We start from the raw sequence: 16,295 nt of genomic DNA on the forward strand, positions 1-16,295 counted from the left end.
TTGGCAATTACATTTGTCAGTAAAACCCGTTTTTTTTTTTTTTTTTAGCTAACAGTAAATACAACCACATTAAAAAAGTGGTTGTATTGTATAGTGTATCTTTTTTGCAAAAATTGTGCATTTGTCACAGGGATTTCTGTGGTAGAGGAGACTTGAGTGAAATGTATACTATATCTTACACGTTTCAGAATAATAAAATGTAAAAGGCATAATATATAATAATGAAAAAAAGTCATGAGTGGAGAGTGTTGTGCTGCGCTGAGCTCCGAAACCACCACGCGATGTCATGTCGCGTCATAATCTGTAGAATTATGACGCGACATGAAGCCCCCACCACACTCTAAACAAAGTGCGGCTCCTAAGTGGCACAATTGCTAATGGACGCTTAGCGACGCTAATCACCGCACCAGCAGTTGCAGCCGCAGCAGCAGCACAGCTAATGGCCTAAATAATGCAGGAAAGTGCCGCTGTGTCCGAGGCGTCGCGATCGGACCACCTGATCTTCAGCACCTGTCCCACTTGGACCACACACGAGCGCACATCTAACACACACCTACTGTGTGTTCCTCCAGTTCACTTGAAAGAATGCTTAAAAGTTCAGCCCAATTATGGGCTGAGGAACGATACAATGTCAGTTCCATTGGCCCATTGTTAAGCACCATGGTAAGATAAGAGATATTCCACGGACTGTTTTCTTCCTGCTTGTTACCTGACGAGGTTGAAGTCACCCTGTTTCTCCATTCTATGCTCTTGCTGAAGGTGTTTTAAACTGTATCACTTAAATGTTTTGTTTTTTGAAAATTTATGTCCTTATAATTAAGAATGTTTACCTCTTAATAATCTGGTTTAGCCTAAAAATGAAACTTTTTTTCCCCCTTACTTTCAAAGTCACTAAAGGAAAAACCATCTTCTTATACTTGCCAGTGGGTCTCCTTCCGTGTCACTCTGAGACACCTGCTTGGAGGAGGCGCCCTCCTTGGACGAGGTGTAGCCGTCGTAGCCCACGTCCTCGGGCCGAAGCTGCAGCAGCGACTGGCCCTCCTGCTGCAGCGAGGCGGCGCTCCACGGATACGTGTCGTTCACCCACTTGGATGGGTCCTCCCACGCCGCTCTCTTCCCGTACAGCTGCCGAGACAGAGGTGAGACGCTGGGTGTGCATGATGTGTGCGGAAACCACCTATACATGTATCCTCCGTGCATGTGCTCCACGCAGAGAACCATCACCTTAAAATGATGTTGAAATATTGCATATTTTCTCTGTGGGACCGCTCGTCTTGACATTACATGAGCTCTTAAAGGTTAAGTGTGCAATATTTGGAGATCTTTTGATAAAACAGCGACATCAAGTGGTTACATTTTAGACTGAGCTAGATTAGCTGGATTGTCCACACCAGGCTTCCTTAGAAATTTGGCGGCGCAAGATGGCAGCTACCTTGGAGCAAGACCCTTGATCTCTGTATATTCAAAATAAATAAGAACTCTTCTTAGGGTAACAAAACCAAATGACTTTTTTTGTACCGAGTATTCACTTTTATCAATGTATTTATGGGCAGTACCAATTTGAAAATCATATATCAGGCCAAGTTTTACACAGTTGAACTTGGTTGCACAAGTTTTGGAATGTTTCATGGTACAAAGAATGTGAGTAAGGAACTGTGTAGAAGGAAGAACTGTGGGGTTGGGTCAAAATCTGTTCAGCCTCATCATTTGATTTCCATACAATTATAACTCTCACATCACAGATTTTACAATTGAAATTGTTTGTACTGCTTTAGCAGCGATGCTAGGAGTAGCTACACTGCTAGTGCAACAGAGTATTTCATTTGAATTCTGCCCGTTTCTACAGTGTACAGAGGAAATATCAGTTCGTAACAGTAAGGAATCACTGCAAATAAAGCGTCTTTACAACTGGTCCTTGCAACATAATTACTTTTTTTTCCCAAGAGACTTGAATAATCTAAAGTCAAGGCTGGTGAGAACACATACGAGGAGACACAGATGCTCTTTGATATGGTCTGCAAGCACAGCGTAACTTCAAAACAGAGGCAGAAGGCCTCAGAGTCGTGCAAAAATAAAAGTCTTTCACCGGCTTCGGCCTTCTTGCTTTGTTTTATCTCAACCTGCCGCCTGCCCACAGTGCAGCCGTCGCACCTTTCGAGTGCTTTGTTTTCAACAAGTTTGTCTGATCCCGCTCGAGGTTTTTCCGCCTTTGAAAAAGAAAGTTCTTCCCTGCCGCAAATAAATACCGCTTCACGGACACCACGTACAACCGGGCTGCTGGCTGTGAGAAATTATTATTATTTTTTTTTTGCTGCAACCTACCTGAAGGCCTTCCCGGACCGCCTCCAGCAGGTAGGGCACCAGGGAGTAGTTCCACAGGTCGGTGAACCACACCCGAGAACCTTCCACGTCCATGGGGCACGACAGGAAGAGACGTGGACCTGCCGAAACAAGCAGAAGAGGACGGGAGTTTGAGGGGCGAATGTCCCATTATATGCAGCCTCATGAAGCTATCTACTGGGATGCTAGAAGGACATTAGCAGTGCAGGAAATTAGTCAGGATGTGCTGAACACATTATGGGATGGCTTTGGCAGTTGTTGCCATGAATGTCTGATTGAATGTGATTTTAGAGAATGAATATCAGGTGTGCAATACGCTGCCGTCATTCCAGAAGTTGAATGCTTCAAAATAAACATATAGTACATAATTGTCCCTTATAATATTAAAACATGCGCCAAACATGTTTTTTTTCTTTATTGCTTTGTATGTCCATTCATTAATGTCGACTGTTACTGTCACATTGTTTTGTTTGTTGTATCACCAATTAAAAAACAAACAAACAAACAAAAACAACCAGATGGTCGCTGTGTTTGTGTTGGTCACACACACACACACACACACACACACACACACACACACACACACACACACACACACACACACACACACACACACACAGTGGCAGGGGGTCAAACAGGGCTTTATAGCCGCCGGCTGGGACACCACAGACGGGATCGAAGGCGACACCAACCGATGGTTACGTCGGAGGAGCTGTGGGCCTCCAGGAAGCCGTTGAGGTGCTGCCAGGTCTTGGGCATCCAGTCGATGATCTTCATCAGGTCGTTGCTGCGCGTGCTCCTATTGATCTCCGTCTCGATCAGCTTCCGCCGCAGGAAGCGGCCGAGGAAACCCTTGACCGGCTCCGTGTGGTTGGTGCACAGCACCCACCTGCAGTGAGGGGACAGACGATGGATGAGAACAAAGCTCCCAAATGGGCTCTGACGCTAAATGTGAATCTGTCATCGCAATTAAAAGAAGGGGCGAGCGCCGCGTTTTTCAGGCTTGCTTCACGTTACCATCACAGATCTGTATTATTAATGGGAGATGCACCAATACCACTTTTTTACAGATCAAGTGCAGTTCGAGTGCTTGCTTTTCAGTACTCACAGGTACGGTTAACTTAAGACACATTATAGAATTACAATACAATGAACAACATTCCTCAGCTGGAGTTTCACTGCAGTACAAACACAAATTTAACAATGATGTCATATACATACAGATACAACTGGTATCTGTGTCGTGGTATCAGCACATATTTTACGACTAGAGTACTCAACCCTAGTACCAGTATCAGTATCAGTGCATCCATAATTATTACTATTATTATCTGTATTTAATAAATGTCTGGTTGATGATGAGCTCTCCTGTTCACACAACAGTGATGTCGAAACACGGCGCTTTACGCCTCATCAAAGACAAAGACGCTACAATGCAAAGTCCCCAAAATACCATGTTCTCCTTGATTCACTGTGCACTGATGTCCACCCAAATTAAATGGAACTAAATTGACTAAACTAAATTGAATGGGCTCTTTATTAGGTGCCAGATCGATATCCAATCAACAGAGTGGTGAACCATCAACGCAAAAACTGCATCTCAGATCGTGACTGTGTGTGTGTTGTGTGGCCTCAGACCTGAAGTTGTGGTGCAGCTCGAGGTTCGGAGAGGAGGAGACCCCCTGGTTCATCGTGCCGATGACATAAGGGCTGTGCAGAAAAACAAGACCAGGAAATGAGAGAGCTTACAGTTGCTAAACGGCTTTGAGTTGAGTGCGCAATACCTTGCCTTCATTCAAATATACATATATCTATATACTGTATCAATATATATATATAGCTGTATACACAGAATACAATACAATCAATATATGTATATCTATATATATACATATAGATACAGTATATAGATATATGTATATCTATATATATCTATATCTATCCATCTATATATCTATATCCATATCTATATATATACATATATATACTTTAAGAATCCCCGCCTCACCATTTGTGGTATTTGCAGTTGAGGAAGCCGTTGAATATGTCACTGAGGGAGCCGATGTGGTGGAGGTTGTCCAGGATGACCACAGTGGGGAGCTCTGTGTCCGTCTCCTCGGAGCTGCACTGCTCTGCCAGGCTGGACAGGTATTGCCGCAGGTCCTGGAAGGGGGGAAAAAAATGATAGAAAAATAAATAAAAATGATTTTGCCACAACAAATACAACATTGTAGAGGTTTGCTCTTCCAGTGGTATAATTGGCCCCGATAATAACTCTCTTTAAAACAAATTCTACCTGGATGCACGCTAAGAGGTGGAAGACTGCTCCCAAGGTCCTGTTTCATTTTATACTAACATCTGAGGATCGAAATTTCTGAACAAAACTGCACATCTACCTCTCACATTGTAGGGAAATCAGGTGTTGAGAACGCATAATATCAAATCAAACCTCAATCAAATTTTGTTGTAGCCCTGCTTCATAGTGAGAATTTGCCTCATAACCTTAAACTCACAATCAGGGGGAGAAAAAATGTAAAAAACCTTCATAGGCACAGAGAGAACTGAAAAATAGGGCTCCTTCTCTCTAGCACGGGTAGGCGTGCAGTAGGTGTCATACAGAATGAGGCTAATGCTAATAAAAGCTGGACTGGTGCAGGACTGCAGGTGTGGTTTCATTAAAGGATGAACAACTTGAAATATGTGGAATGCCATCTTTTTTCCCGAGACCGTCCGGTCACCTTGCTGGAATTCTGGTCCACGTTGAAGCTGGCCACGTTGTGCTCCGTCACCTCCTGCCCCATCTGGGAAATGATGTACTCGGCCAACTTGGCAGCCAGGAAGGACTTGCCCGTCCCGCTGGGCCCTGACAGGATGATGCGACGATGCTCCATCAGCAGGTTGAGGTACCGCTGGATGATGGGCTTCGGAATCAACGTGTCGAACACCAGGCTGTCGATACTGCTCTCTTTTACACCTGCGCAGAGAGAGAGAGAGAGAGAGAGAGAGAGAGAGAGAATGAGGGAGAGGGGGCTAAATATAATCCTCCAGCCAACCTGGTTTTCCGACCCTGAAATGAATATTTCACATCCACCCCCCCCCTGGCGGGCGGCCGCACCTTTGAGGTTGATCTTGATGACGTTGCTATCGCCCACCAGGTAGCCGCAGGGCAGCAGCTCAGGCACTTCAGAGGAGTGGGAGCGGACTACCTCGCCCATCCTGTAGCACGTGATGCTGTCGGAGCTGAGGCCCAGGCTGGTCAGAGGGTCCACTCGGAACACGTACTCCTGCAGGGATGCAGAGGCTCGTCAAGCGTGAAGACTTGGACTATTGATTAGGCTTGAAATAACGGCAGTACTTAACTATTTTCTATTCCCCCTTGGCAATTTAAACACAATACATTCACCTCTACAGTGTGTGGAGAGTACACAAATACACACACACACATACACACACACACATCTGTCTGCATGACAGATGAAAAACAATCTGCAGTATCTCTGAGTGTGATTGTATAACTTGCTGTGGAACTCTTTTTCTATATATAGAAATATAACAGTAATCTTTTGCATCTCAATAAATTCACTCCTGTTGATGCTCTTACACAGAAAAGGAACAATGTACTGCTATATGTGTGTACTTTTGATGCTTAAAGACACCTATAACAGAGGGGCCGCTTTACTTAAATCTATATATACATATGTACATACATACATATATATATATATATGTACATACATACATACATATATATATATATCTCGATATAGATATATTTCTACATTTGGTACTTCAATTACAATCATTGTTACTTCATATTCTTAATATTTTAGATATAGAGACTCAATTTACAGTAAAACATTGTTTTTAATTTAATCAAAAAGATCAAAAGGAACATTGACAACATGACAAAAAGCAACATGACAAGTCGGTGTGACCCGAGTGAAGAAACACAGACAGTTTGAGTCACGCTCCCTCTTTACCTTAAAGAGCCGTCGGATGACTCCGTCCAGGACGTCCCACTTGGTTTTCCCACTCACGCCTATGGACCCAATCAGGTACTCGTGGCACTGCGTGGCCTGAGTGGTTGATGAGATCATTGCAACATTTACACCGACACCAGATGAGATTCATTCAGCACAGAATGCAGGAGGGCAGAAGTTCTCGCTCACCTTGGTGGTTTTGGGTCCGCGGCTGATGTTGACCACTATTCTGACGCTGCGGCCCTCTTTGCGCAGGTTCCCTTCATAGCTGTCATCCAGCAGAATATCTGAGGAAAAAAAAAAACGACAGCACACAAAAAAACCCTCTTTGTTATTTCATTTCAGCCCCAATCAAATCATTCTGTTGTAGCTCTGATTCCGTGTAAACAAGCTCTGCCCGCTGGCAGCTGGAAACGGACCAAACGGCTCTGCAATGAGGGACAGCTAATGGGTTTCTTTCAAGTCATAATGACTTTCAGATTTAATCAATATTTTCATGCCGAGATTCTTCTCTCTTTTTTTTTTGGTGAGATGGAGATTTGGAAATGAAATTAAATGGGATAAAGCCAAACAAATTCAACGACAGGTAAATATGGAAACGATTTGATGGGAAGCAAGTCAGCGGCAAGCAACAACTGACTCACTGAAACAAGGTCAAGTTAATTATCTTTATTGGCCAGTTCATTAAAAATAAAGATAGACCCACAATGTCTGGGATTGGTTTTTTAACCCATGTCTGAAAACAGCATGCACTAAAAATGTAGCCTGTATTTTCACTAGCGTGTCACAAGCTGTTTGCCAGCAGATGAACTTTAGTGCTCGAGCACAGGAAGTCTCAACCCCCACCAAAACAATTGAGCGCTACAAATCACAAGTCAAGCTAACTGCAGACGTAGAGAGATTAGCCAGACTGAATGCCTGCAAAAATCACTTTGATGAACAACAAACATCCATATGGGAAGGAGCACGTATAATGCATTTGTAAAAGGTAGGCCACTTGGATGAACACTGTGTCTATCACATTGCATGAGTTTTTTTTTAACTGTCGAAGCTTCCTGGTTTTCTTCTATGGTTTTTTTTCAGTGTAGCTTTGAGAAGCTGCTTCTCACTTTGATACCTCCCAGCGTTTGGTCCAGAGAGGAACATGATTGTTCATCATAACTGACTGAAAACGCCTTCTTCTCGAGTTTGGCCTAGTGGATGAACTACACCTTGGAGGTGAAATCTGACCAATCCAGCATCAGGCAGTCAAAGACTGTGGCCGTCTCTCAGCCTCGCGTGCAGCCAGAAGTTTCCTTCCAACTGTAACCTTTGACAAGTAGCACATGACTCACAACTTCGCACTGCGTGTTGGAAATGGGAGGAGGGTTATTTTGTATTCGGCTGTGTCCCCCTCGCTGAGGGCTCTGTGTCGGGGCGATAAGGGCGCGCTGGCCCACTCGTCTTCCCACGCGCCGCTGCACTCGGCTCATCCTTCCATCAATTAGCCAGGGCCCGAGCCTTCCGCGAGAGTTGCGCCTTCTGCGTTAATTACGGGACGAGCGGGAGGGACAAAAACTTTTTGGCTTCTCGAACAGAGCAGGCAGGCGGAGAGGAGAGATTTTTTATTTTTTTTTCCCTGGCATGTTGTTGCCGCACAGCCCCTGTGCAGCAGAGTGAGCTGCTGTTTCATCATTTCGTCTGGGCGCTTCTGGATCATTCCGCCGCGCCATCGCAGTTCTACTGTGTTTACTGAGGCAAGTTCCGAGGCAGCTAATCCAGCTGGACGCCGAGGGAGAGACGCTACTGCTGCAGCAGCTGCTGCTGCAGCCCATGAGTTGCATCCCGCAGCTTAACTGGATGGAAGAACGTGGCGCTTTTTAAGCGAGGGTTGGAAGGTTTTTATTTAACTGCACCTGCAGGTTTTAACAGGTTCTAAAGTAAAACAAAAAACAAAAAAAAACAAAGGTAAACAGCAACACTCTAGAGCAGGGGTCTCCAAAATTTTTTTGCAATGGGCCCACATGACGGAACTGCATCATGTCGGCGGGCCACGGTTTGTTGACTGCGGGGGGGGGGGAATAGCGCTAACGTCCCGGCATTTTTTTCGTTGATAATCTAATTATTGTTTAATCATTATTTTTTAAATATTATTTATAATATTATATCATATGACTGCCTGCCAGTCAAAAACATTGTTCATGGGGTTGTGTGTGTGACGTTTGCACCGTTTTTCAAGGTGATTTGCATCTCAAGCTGCCCAAGGTTCTATCAAAAGGATAACAGCTTTGTCACAAAGAGACCAAAGGAACAGACCAACCACCCAGCTGTGCTGAAAAACCCCCCAAGAATTGGCCGGATGAAGTAAAAAAATATGAGGCAGCATACATTAAGTAGAAAGAAAAATTGTTCATTGAAAGTATTCTATAGAAATGCAAAGGTAGGAGAAGAAGAAAACATACTAAAAATGGATGTTTCTTTCCATATTTTGTAACATTGTTGGTTAGCAAAGGGGGGTTGGTCTGATGCTGTTTGGGGGGGCCATGAAGTTGAACAGTTGAGGAACCCCTGAACTAGACCACAGTCAATCAGAAAAACAGTTCTCTTACTTGTTCTTATTGTTAAAATTGCAAAAATCTTTCACTGGTTCTGACCAAAGCGGTGCGACTACACTGGCAGCTATGACTGGCAGCGACTTCCTGCGTTTCTTTTCAGCGTGCGGCAGCTGCTTCCTGGGCCTGTCACGCCTGAAAGTATGCCGGCCGGTTACATAACTCCAGGAGTGAGTCAAAGCGCTTTTGTTTGGAACTTGGAAAGTTGGACGAATGCGATTTAACAGTTGTAATCTCGGCGACATGGCGATCTTGCGAGGTCTTGGTAACAGAGAAGATGAGGCGGGAGCGGGAGAGCTGCTTTCATTTCAAGTCTGTTTCAATCACTTCAACCTCGCCAACGCTTCCTGCTCACACCTCGCTCACCAGAAGAAAGAAAAAGGCAAGAAAAAAAAGAAAAGAAAAACGTCCCGCTGCTGATGCTGATCGAGTCAAACACTTGACAGCGGAGGTGACGGTGAACTGACCTGACATGATGGTGTCCGTGATGTTGAGGTTGTTCAGGGACAGGCCCAGGGACTGACGCGAGGAGGACGAGGACGTGCTGGAGGTCTCGGAGGGCGGCCGGGCCGTTTTGATGGGCGTGGCGGTCGGCGTGGCGTTGCCACTGGACTTGAGCCGATCGTTCTCGGCCTTGAGCGTCTCGATCTCGTTCTGTTGGTCGACAAGAGATTTAAAAAGAAAAAAAAAGAAGATGTTTGAGAGAAAGAGTAAGTCGGCCTCGGCAGCAGGGAGCGATTCCACTGCCTGGGCTGGACTCTGTTGTTATTCCGAATCAGTATTATTGGAATTAAAGGCTATGAGTGCTTTTTTTGATCTTCAAGGCCCTCTTTGTAGTGAAGGCTGAGGCTCAGATAAGGAGCCTTATACATGATCCCCAGATCTGAGGGGAGACTATAGGCTTCCGCAGACAAGGCAACCCAACGTCTGCGGAAATCCACTTAACCGAAGGCGTTTACGGGAACGTTCTTTGACTGCGCGCTGCTTCGTCGAGCGCGAAAAAAAAAAAAAAACGCTGAACAATCCACTTTGAACTGAGACGGGCGGTGCGCTGTAGCCGTGTGCCGGTGAGAGACATGTAAATAAGGCAGGAACGGATTAATGGAGGGATAGTCGCTGTGCTTTCAACTTCCTGGAGCTGCCTGCGAGGCCTGTTTCCACCTTCACAGTGTGTTCACCTTGAGTTAGAAAAAAGGAGAAGCAGACCAAAAGTTTGCTAACAGATGAGTAACCGATGGTGCTCCTCAACTGGGAAAAAATTCTTAGCCTTAAGTGACAGCGCAGGATTATGGGAAATCAGTTGAAGGTCCCATGTTATTTGTAATCCGCTTTACCGATGTTTTAATGGAGAATGTGCGTCATGAGCCTGTCAATAAACTCCAAAATAAAAGTCTACCATAAAAATAAATTTACCCCCCCTGCTCTGTTCTACTGTTGTGATAAATCACAATAATCTGGGGAAAAAAAAGGATCTCTTTGTGATGTCACAAAGGGCACCAATACCTTATTCATTGACAGCAGCCCCTCTCAGGCTTTCATTCTGCCCGCTTGACTGTACTGTAAACTGTAATCTGGTGTCGCAGTCTGCTGCTACGGTACCAAAGTCCCACAAAACTAGATATGTCTCATTTCCAACTGTCTCAATACCAAAGACCCCCCAAAAAAAGTCCAGTTACAATACAATACAAGGAGACCTACTAAAGCAGGGGTGTCAAACTAATTTTAGTTCACGGGCCAACAGAGGAAAATATATTACTAAGTGGGCCGAACCGGTAAAATCATGGTATAATGATAACTAAAAATAACAACAACCTGACATTGTTTTCTTTGTTTTACTTTGGTCGTGTTCTTGGAACACTCTGCACTCTGCACGCAATGAGAGTGGAAATTAGGAGACGCAACAGGGAAGGTAGGAAGACAGCGTCGCTTCAGAGTGGCTGTACTTGGTCCCACTTGCTCAGTCCCGGTATTAACAGTTTGTTTGCATAGCAAAAAGCGCTATTGCAATATTCACTGGGCCTGATCCGGCCCCCGGGCCGCATGTTTGACACCCCTGTTAAAGCATCTGTCTGTGCTTTTGTCCAGAGTTGGCAAAAGTATTCACATTCCGTACTAAAGTAAAAGTACAGATACTTGTGGAAAAAAAACTCTGATAAAAGTAGTGATTCACCTCTTTTACTGGAGTGAAAGTAAGTAAGAAAATGCACTTGAGTAAGAGGGAAAAATACACAACAGCAGAGTTCAAACAGCTCCACTTTAAGTAGCAACAACTATAATAAATCATCAGTCAATTACTTTAGACACAATTTGTATCTTTGAAACACTTTTAAACACAAAAGTAATTAGCATGTGTTCAAATGTAGGAAGTAGAAAGTACAGATACTTGTGCACAAATATCGGAGAAAAAGTAAAAAGTCGCCAGAAAAAGTAATACTCAAGTAAAGTATGGGTACCTGAAAAAGTACAGTAACAAAATATTTGTACTTCATTACTTCCCACCTCTGAATTTGTCACTGTTGGCTAAAAGAAGTGCTGAACTTTAGCCAAAAAGTCTGGGATGTGCGTCTGAAACCTGATCTGCTGGTTGATAGTTAGGAATCCACAGCCTTGTTACAGCTACAATAAGCGTTGTAGACAAAGCTGCCGCCCTGCGTTGCTCCACTCACCTGCATGCGATTCATGGCCTCTCGGATCTGGTCCAGGTGGTGGGCCGAGCTGAGCGCCTCCAGGCGGATGTCGGTCAACTTGAGCTCCTTCTCCCGCAGCTCGTTCTTCAGCTGGAGGACGATCTCGGCCTCGGCCTCGGTGCACTCGCACAGCCTACCGTCGGGGATTACACACAGGGAGGTGGGAGGTCGGGGGGCGGTCGGGGTGAGAGGGAGGGAGGGGGAGGAGGGTCACCTCGACGGTTATGGCAGCACGGAGGTCAGCAGAGGCGAGAGCGCCGAGTTCGGGACAGCGAATCCTCCACTTCCACCGAACGTTTCCTCAGGGTGCACCGATACCACGTTCTCACAGAGCGAGTAGAGCCCTGGCATTTCAGTACTCACCGATACCGAGTACTTCATAAGGTCATTACAAAGTGTAGAATCACCTTGATTTTTTTTGGTTCGTTCAACATTCCTCAGCATGTTTTTCTAGAACACAATTTCAAACACAAATTTGACAGAATTGTCATATACATACGTATACACAACTGGTATCGGTGTTATGGTATCGGCACGTGTCTTAGTATTAGTAGAGTACTCAACTCCGGTATCGGTACCAATAACCGATACTGGTATTGGTATCGGTACATCCCTACCATTTCAAGTCAGGAAATACCACCCACATCGTGATGTTTGCCGTTGGAGGAGACGACATGCAAAATAATGTGTGACACGCAGCAGCCGGCCGCCACCACACAAGGCACAGTGTTGGTTCACCGACTGGCCAGATGCAATGCAACACTAGGCTACTCGTTGGAAAAACAAACAATCACAATCAGATTTTTGGCAAAGAGGCCTCAGTTTTGGGAAGGTTGACCGTGCAGTGCCTCTCAAGGACAAGAACGTTTAAAAAAAATAACCAGAGGCCCCATCATGCTTGTTTCTGATTGGCTAAAAGAGACAAGACACGATGATTTCCGATATTTTCGAAACAGCTTTCACAGAAACTGTTCACAAACAGGTCACTGCGAGGTCGTTTTTCGCTTTGATCACCTCCCACTGGCGGAGGTGTGTCTCTTTTTTTAATGCCTCTATGATGCAGCAGAAAACACAGCAACACCCCCACTGCACACACACACACACACACACACACACACACACACACACACACACACACACACACACACACACACACACACACACACACACACACACACTCCTCTGGGGAGCACGCCACACGGTGCCTGTTACCGGGATCGGTGCTTGTAGACCACGTGGCCGTTTTGCTTTTTCGTCGCCGTCCAAACGGGGGAGGATTTGCTAGCGCAAGAGCACTTGCTACGAAGGCGGGGTGGGGTTAGGTGAGGGGGAAGGTCGCAGGAGGAGGAGGGGGAGGAGGTGAAAGTTGAAGTGGCGGAGGAGGGGATTTTGCAGACGTTTGTGAAAAGGTAACGGTACAAAAAAAAGGAAGAAAAGAATTCAGAAGAGGAACAAAGGAGGAAGAAAACAACAACAACAACAACAGGATGTGTCGGCTTTTACGATATGCGCGACGACAAAACATGCAGGCCACCAGGGGAGGACAGAGAGCAAGAGAGAGTCTCCCGGAGGCATTGGTGCCCGTGACGGCGCCCGTGTGGGAAACTCACTCGGTGGTGGAGGGAGACGAGTGCAGCGTGACCACGCTGCCCTGCCGGTTGTCGTGCTGCAGTTTGGGCGAGGACGGCAGCGAGTCGCTCATCTCCTCCATCTCGTCGTGCGCCGACTGCGACTTGGTCTTCTTCTTGCTGAACGCCTGCTTGAAGGAGCTGCGCAGCTGCAAGACACAAAGGAACAAAAAACAAAGTGTCAACGCAGTGTCCGACACCGGCGTAATGCTTTTCTTGAGAATAAAAAAAAGGGGACTCTGGTGGCTCTACGCCCTCCCGATCAGGAAGTCACGCCGAACTGCTTCCAAGCAGTGGCCACTTTTTTTTTGTTTGGGGGCGGGGGGAGGGAGGCGAAAAGCAGGGCTGTAAGTTGAGATGGAGAAAGGGAGGGACGCCAGGTTGGGTCAATACATGTCAAAAACTGGGGATGAACAGGCAGACAACATGAACAATGGAGGAGGAGGAGGGGGAGGAGAGGGATGAGGAGGAAGAGGAAGATGGGGAGGAGGAAGAATTAGGGGAAGGGACTGGAAAAGTTTCTCTGCGTCCATGCCGACGTTCCAGAAGGAGGGAAAGAAGTTGTTTTGAGAGACAGATGGGGAGGGGGGAGGGGCACACCACGGCACATACACGCTAGCTCACACACACAAACACAGAAGACACTGGTGGAAGCCACTGACCTGAGCTGGGATGGAATCAGCCACCTGAAGATGCAGAACACACCCGCCATTAAGTCACGCAGCCACACACACACACACACACGCTGACTTCAAGAGCGCCCCGAGGCTCCCATGCAAAACTCTAATACCTCGAAGGATAATACGTGCCTCCAGCCTGTCCACGAACTCCACAAATATAACATCCATGACCCCTGGTTTTCTCTTTGTTTTTCTCAGAGCGAACAGGCACCTCAAGAAGTCAGTAGGAACCCTGACCTTTCCTCTCAATTGACTGTCTCATGTGTGTCCTTTACATCTAATCTAATCTACTAACTGACTTTAATTTTATTTACCTAATTTAACTTAAAAGTATTTTTGTTTCAACAACTTTGACCCAGAACGTCGGTTCTCTCAAACGTCAGTTGATTTCGCCCCATCATGTGACCAGGATGAGCATTTGGACGTGTGTCACGGGGGAGAATCTGGTCATTTTTCCTGAAAAAAAACCCTCTTCTTTACTGATACTAAAAAGAATTGAAACAAAGATAATCTTGGTTTCTTGTTTTGAAGGAAATACACCATTTCCTTTAGATCTGGACTCGCAAATAATTCAGCGACACCTCTGATTAAGTATCTGGCTTTACAATAAGTGGGGTGGAGTTTCACTGTGAAAGCCAAAGGACCTTCCACAGAGAGCAGCCGAGATGACTGCCAGTGTGATCAGCAACGCTGACATCAGCAACACTTTCATGTGACCCACCACTGGGATGGGCTGCACTCGTGCATTCTCCCCTGCTTAACCTCCTCGGCTCTAACAGCCACCACACACGTCCGGCAGCACACAATTAATGCAAATGAATAATTAAGTGCTGCTTAATTGAGGGATTGATTTGCATTCGAGAGCCTTGACTTGAAACTCGGGGTGTCAGCGTGCATTTTATTTCAAGGGCAGTCGGTTTTAGATTGCAGTAGGTGCTGACAACTGGCTCTGCACTCTGGCTAAGGCCCCGTCCGCCCCACTCAGGGGGGCTGCAGCGAGATTGGTCTACTGCTGAAATAAAAGCAAGGCCGGGACGGTGAGCTTATTGAGATCGAGGATGACACATGGGATGAAGAAATATTAACCAATATTAAGTCTCGCTCAATTAACACTAGACTCATGGATTGCATTACTCTATAACTAGATTAAACACATTTTTTTCCTAGATCGTATTTAGCTACCAAGTTTGGGACTCGGTTGAGGGAGCTTCAAAGTGTTGTGCGTGTGGACGGACCGAGGTCTGAACTTTCTGGGAACCCTCTGAAGTTCTCCAGGATCTGGCTTCCAGTGCTTGTGCATATAAACAACCAATAAACAACCTTTGCTTTATGGGGTTTTCTTCTTGATCCTTGCCTCTTTACTCAATGTAATTTAATTCATTCCAAATGGGATTTTTGACTATCCAAAAAATGAGCCAAAAATAATAATGTAAGTTTTGAACTTGCACCTTTGTTTAAAAAGGGGACAAACGCCAGGCGGCCATGAGGCAACTTAAACACCTTGGTGGTCACGGAGCTGGGTAGCATCAGCGTCCCTTGTGACATCACCAAGAGCGGGACACAGTAAAGAAGCAAAACATGGACTAGTCTCATGTCTGCATGTTGTTCTACATCAGCATCAACGAAATTTGCACAACGTTTCCGTTAAAAACTTGCTTTGCGTAGAGCCAGAAGCAGAGAGGCAGTCGTGCCTCTTCAGAGCCTCTTAATTCCAGGAGAGCTCAGAGGGACAGGAGGCTCTCCGCTGAAGCACTCACACTGACCCAGCAGCCTCTTCTCCTCTACACACACACATTCAAGCAGCACTCAACCCACCTGACTCGCAAGCTTACACGTTCCAGCCTTTGCTTCTTTTCAAACTAATCTGCGTGCTGTTGCATATGCACGCCTAATTAAAACATAAATGGATACATTAGGAAATAACAGCAACATCCCCGACTTGGCCTCTTGACCTTTACTGTCGGTCGTCTCCGCTCGATGGTCACCTTGGAAATACTTAGCCAGCCACCATCTTCTCACTGTCACCCAGCAACCAGGGCACGTTGTGAGGCCGAGGTGCTGTTACTTATTAAAAATCCAAATAGGATTCTGCCGAATGTCGTCATGATAGGGACACTTTTAAAATGAAAAACCGATCAGTGAATCGCTGAAGTCACTGACTTTCAAACGACACCTGCTAACAACTGCCATGATGTTATTTGCAGTTAACGATTGGGGGAAACATACTGAAATAGCTGTTATTATTATATAAAATGACGCAGGAAAAGGTCAAAGTTAGAGGCTGTTTGCAGAGACACTGCTTCTGTTTTATGTTTTGAATAAAGAAGAGATGCTGCAGCAGCCAAACTCAGAGCTCCTGAGCTTACAGTTAAAGGCTGAGCAGATGTAT

At 45.7% G+C, this 16,295-nt stretch overlaps 1 protein-coding gene across 6 annotated transcripts in view; it reads right to left on the bottom strand.

Annotated features, from left to right (window-relative positions):
• The window catches only part of nav3 (neuron navigator 3), a 175,668-nt gene that overhangs the window by 1,118 nt on the left and 158,255 nt on the right, over window positions 1-16,295 (bottom strand). For all 6 annotated transcript variants that reach the window (XM_076051580.1, XM_076051576.1, XM_076051575.1 and 3 more), the window contains 13 exons: window positions 13,889-13,912; window positions 13,209-13,375; window positions 11,578-11,731; window positions 9,379-9,565; window positions 6,510-6,607; window positions 6,321-6,416; window positions 5,456-5,624; window positions 5,079-5,314; window positions 4,349-4,503; window positions 3,979-4,050; window positions 3,033-3,229; window positions 2,323-2,441; window positions 922-1,125 (listed from right to left, as the gene is read on the bottom strand). In XM_076051580.1, the coding sequence (XP_075907695.1) occupies window positions 922-1,125; window positions 2,323-2,441; window positions 3,033-3,229; window positions 3,979-4,050; window positions 4,349-4,503; window positions 5,079-5,314; window positions 5,456-5,624; window positions 6,321-6,416; window positions 6,510-6,607; window positions 9,379-9,565; window positions 11,578-11,731; window positions 13,209-13,375; window positions 13,889-13,912 (1,878 nt within the window). The remainder of the gene's footprint in view (window positions 1-921; window positions 1,126-2,322; window positions 2,442-3,032; window positions 3,230-3,978; window positions 4,051-4,348; window positions 4,504-5,078; window positions 5,315-5,455; window positions 5,625-6,320; window positions 6,417-6,509; window positions 6,608-9,378; window positions 9,566-11,577; window positions 11,732-13,208; window positions 13,376-13,888; window positions 13,913-16,295) is intronic.

Source organism: Nelusetta ayraudi, unplaced genomic scaffold (genome assembly GCF_046127955.1).
Source record: "Nelusetta ayraudi isolate G7.1 ecotype Tasmania unplaced genomic scaffold, CSIRO-AGI_Nayr_v1 ptg000135l, whole genome shotgun sequence".
NCBI lineage: Eukaryota > Metazoa > Chordata > Actinopteri > Tetraodontiformes > Monacanthidae > Nelusetta > Nelusetta ayraudi.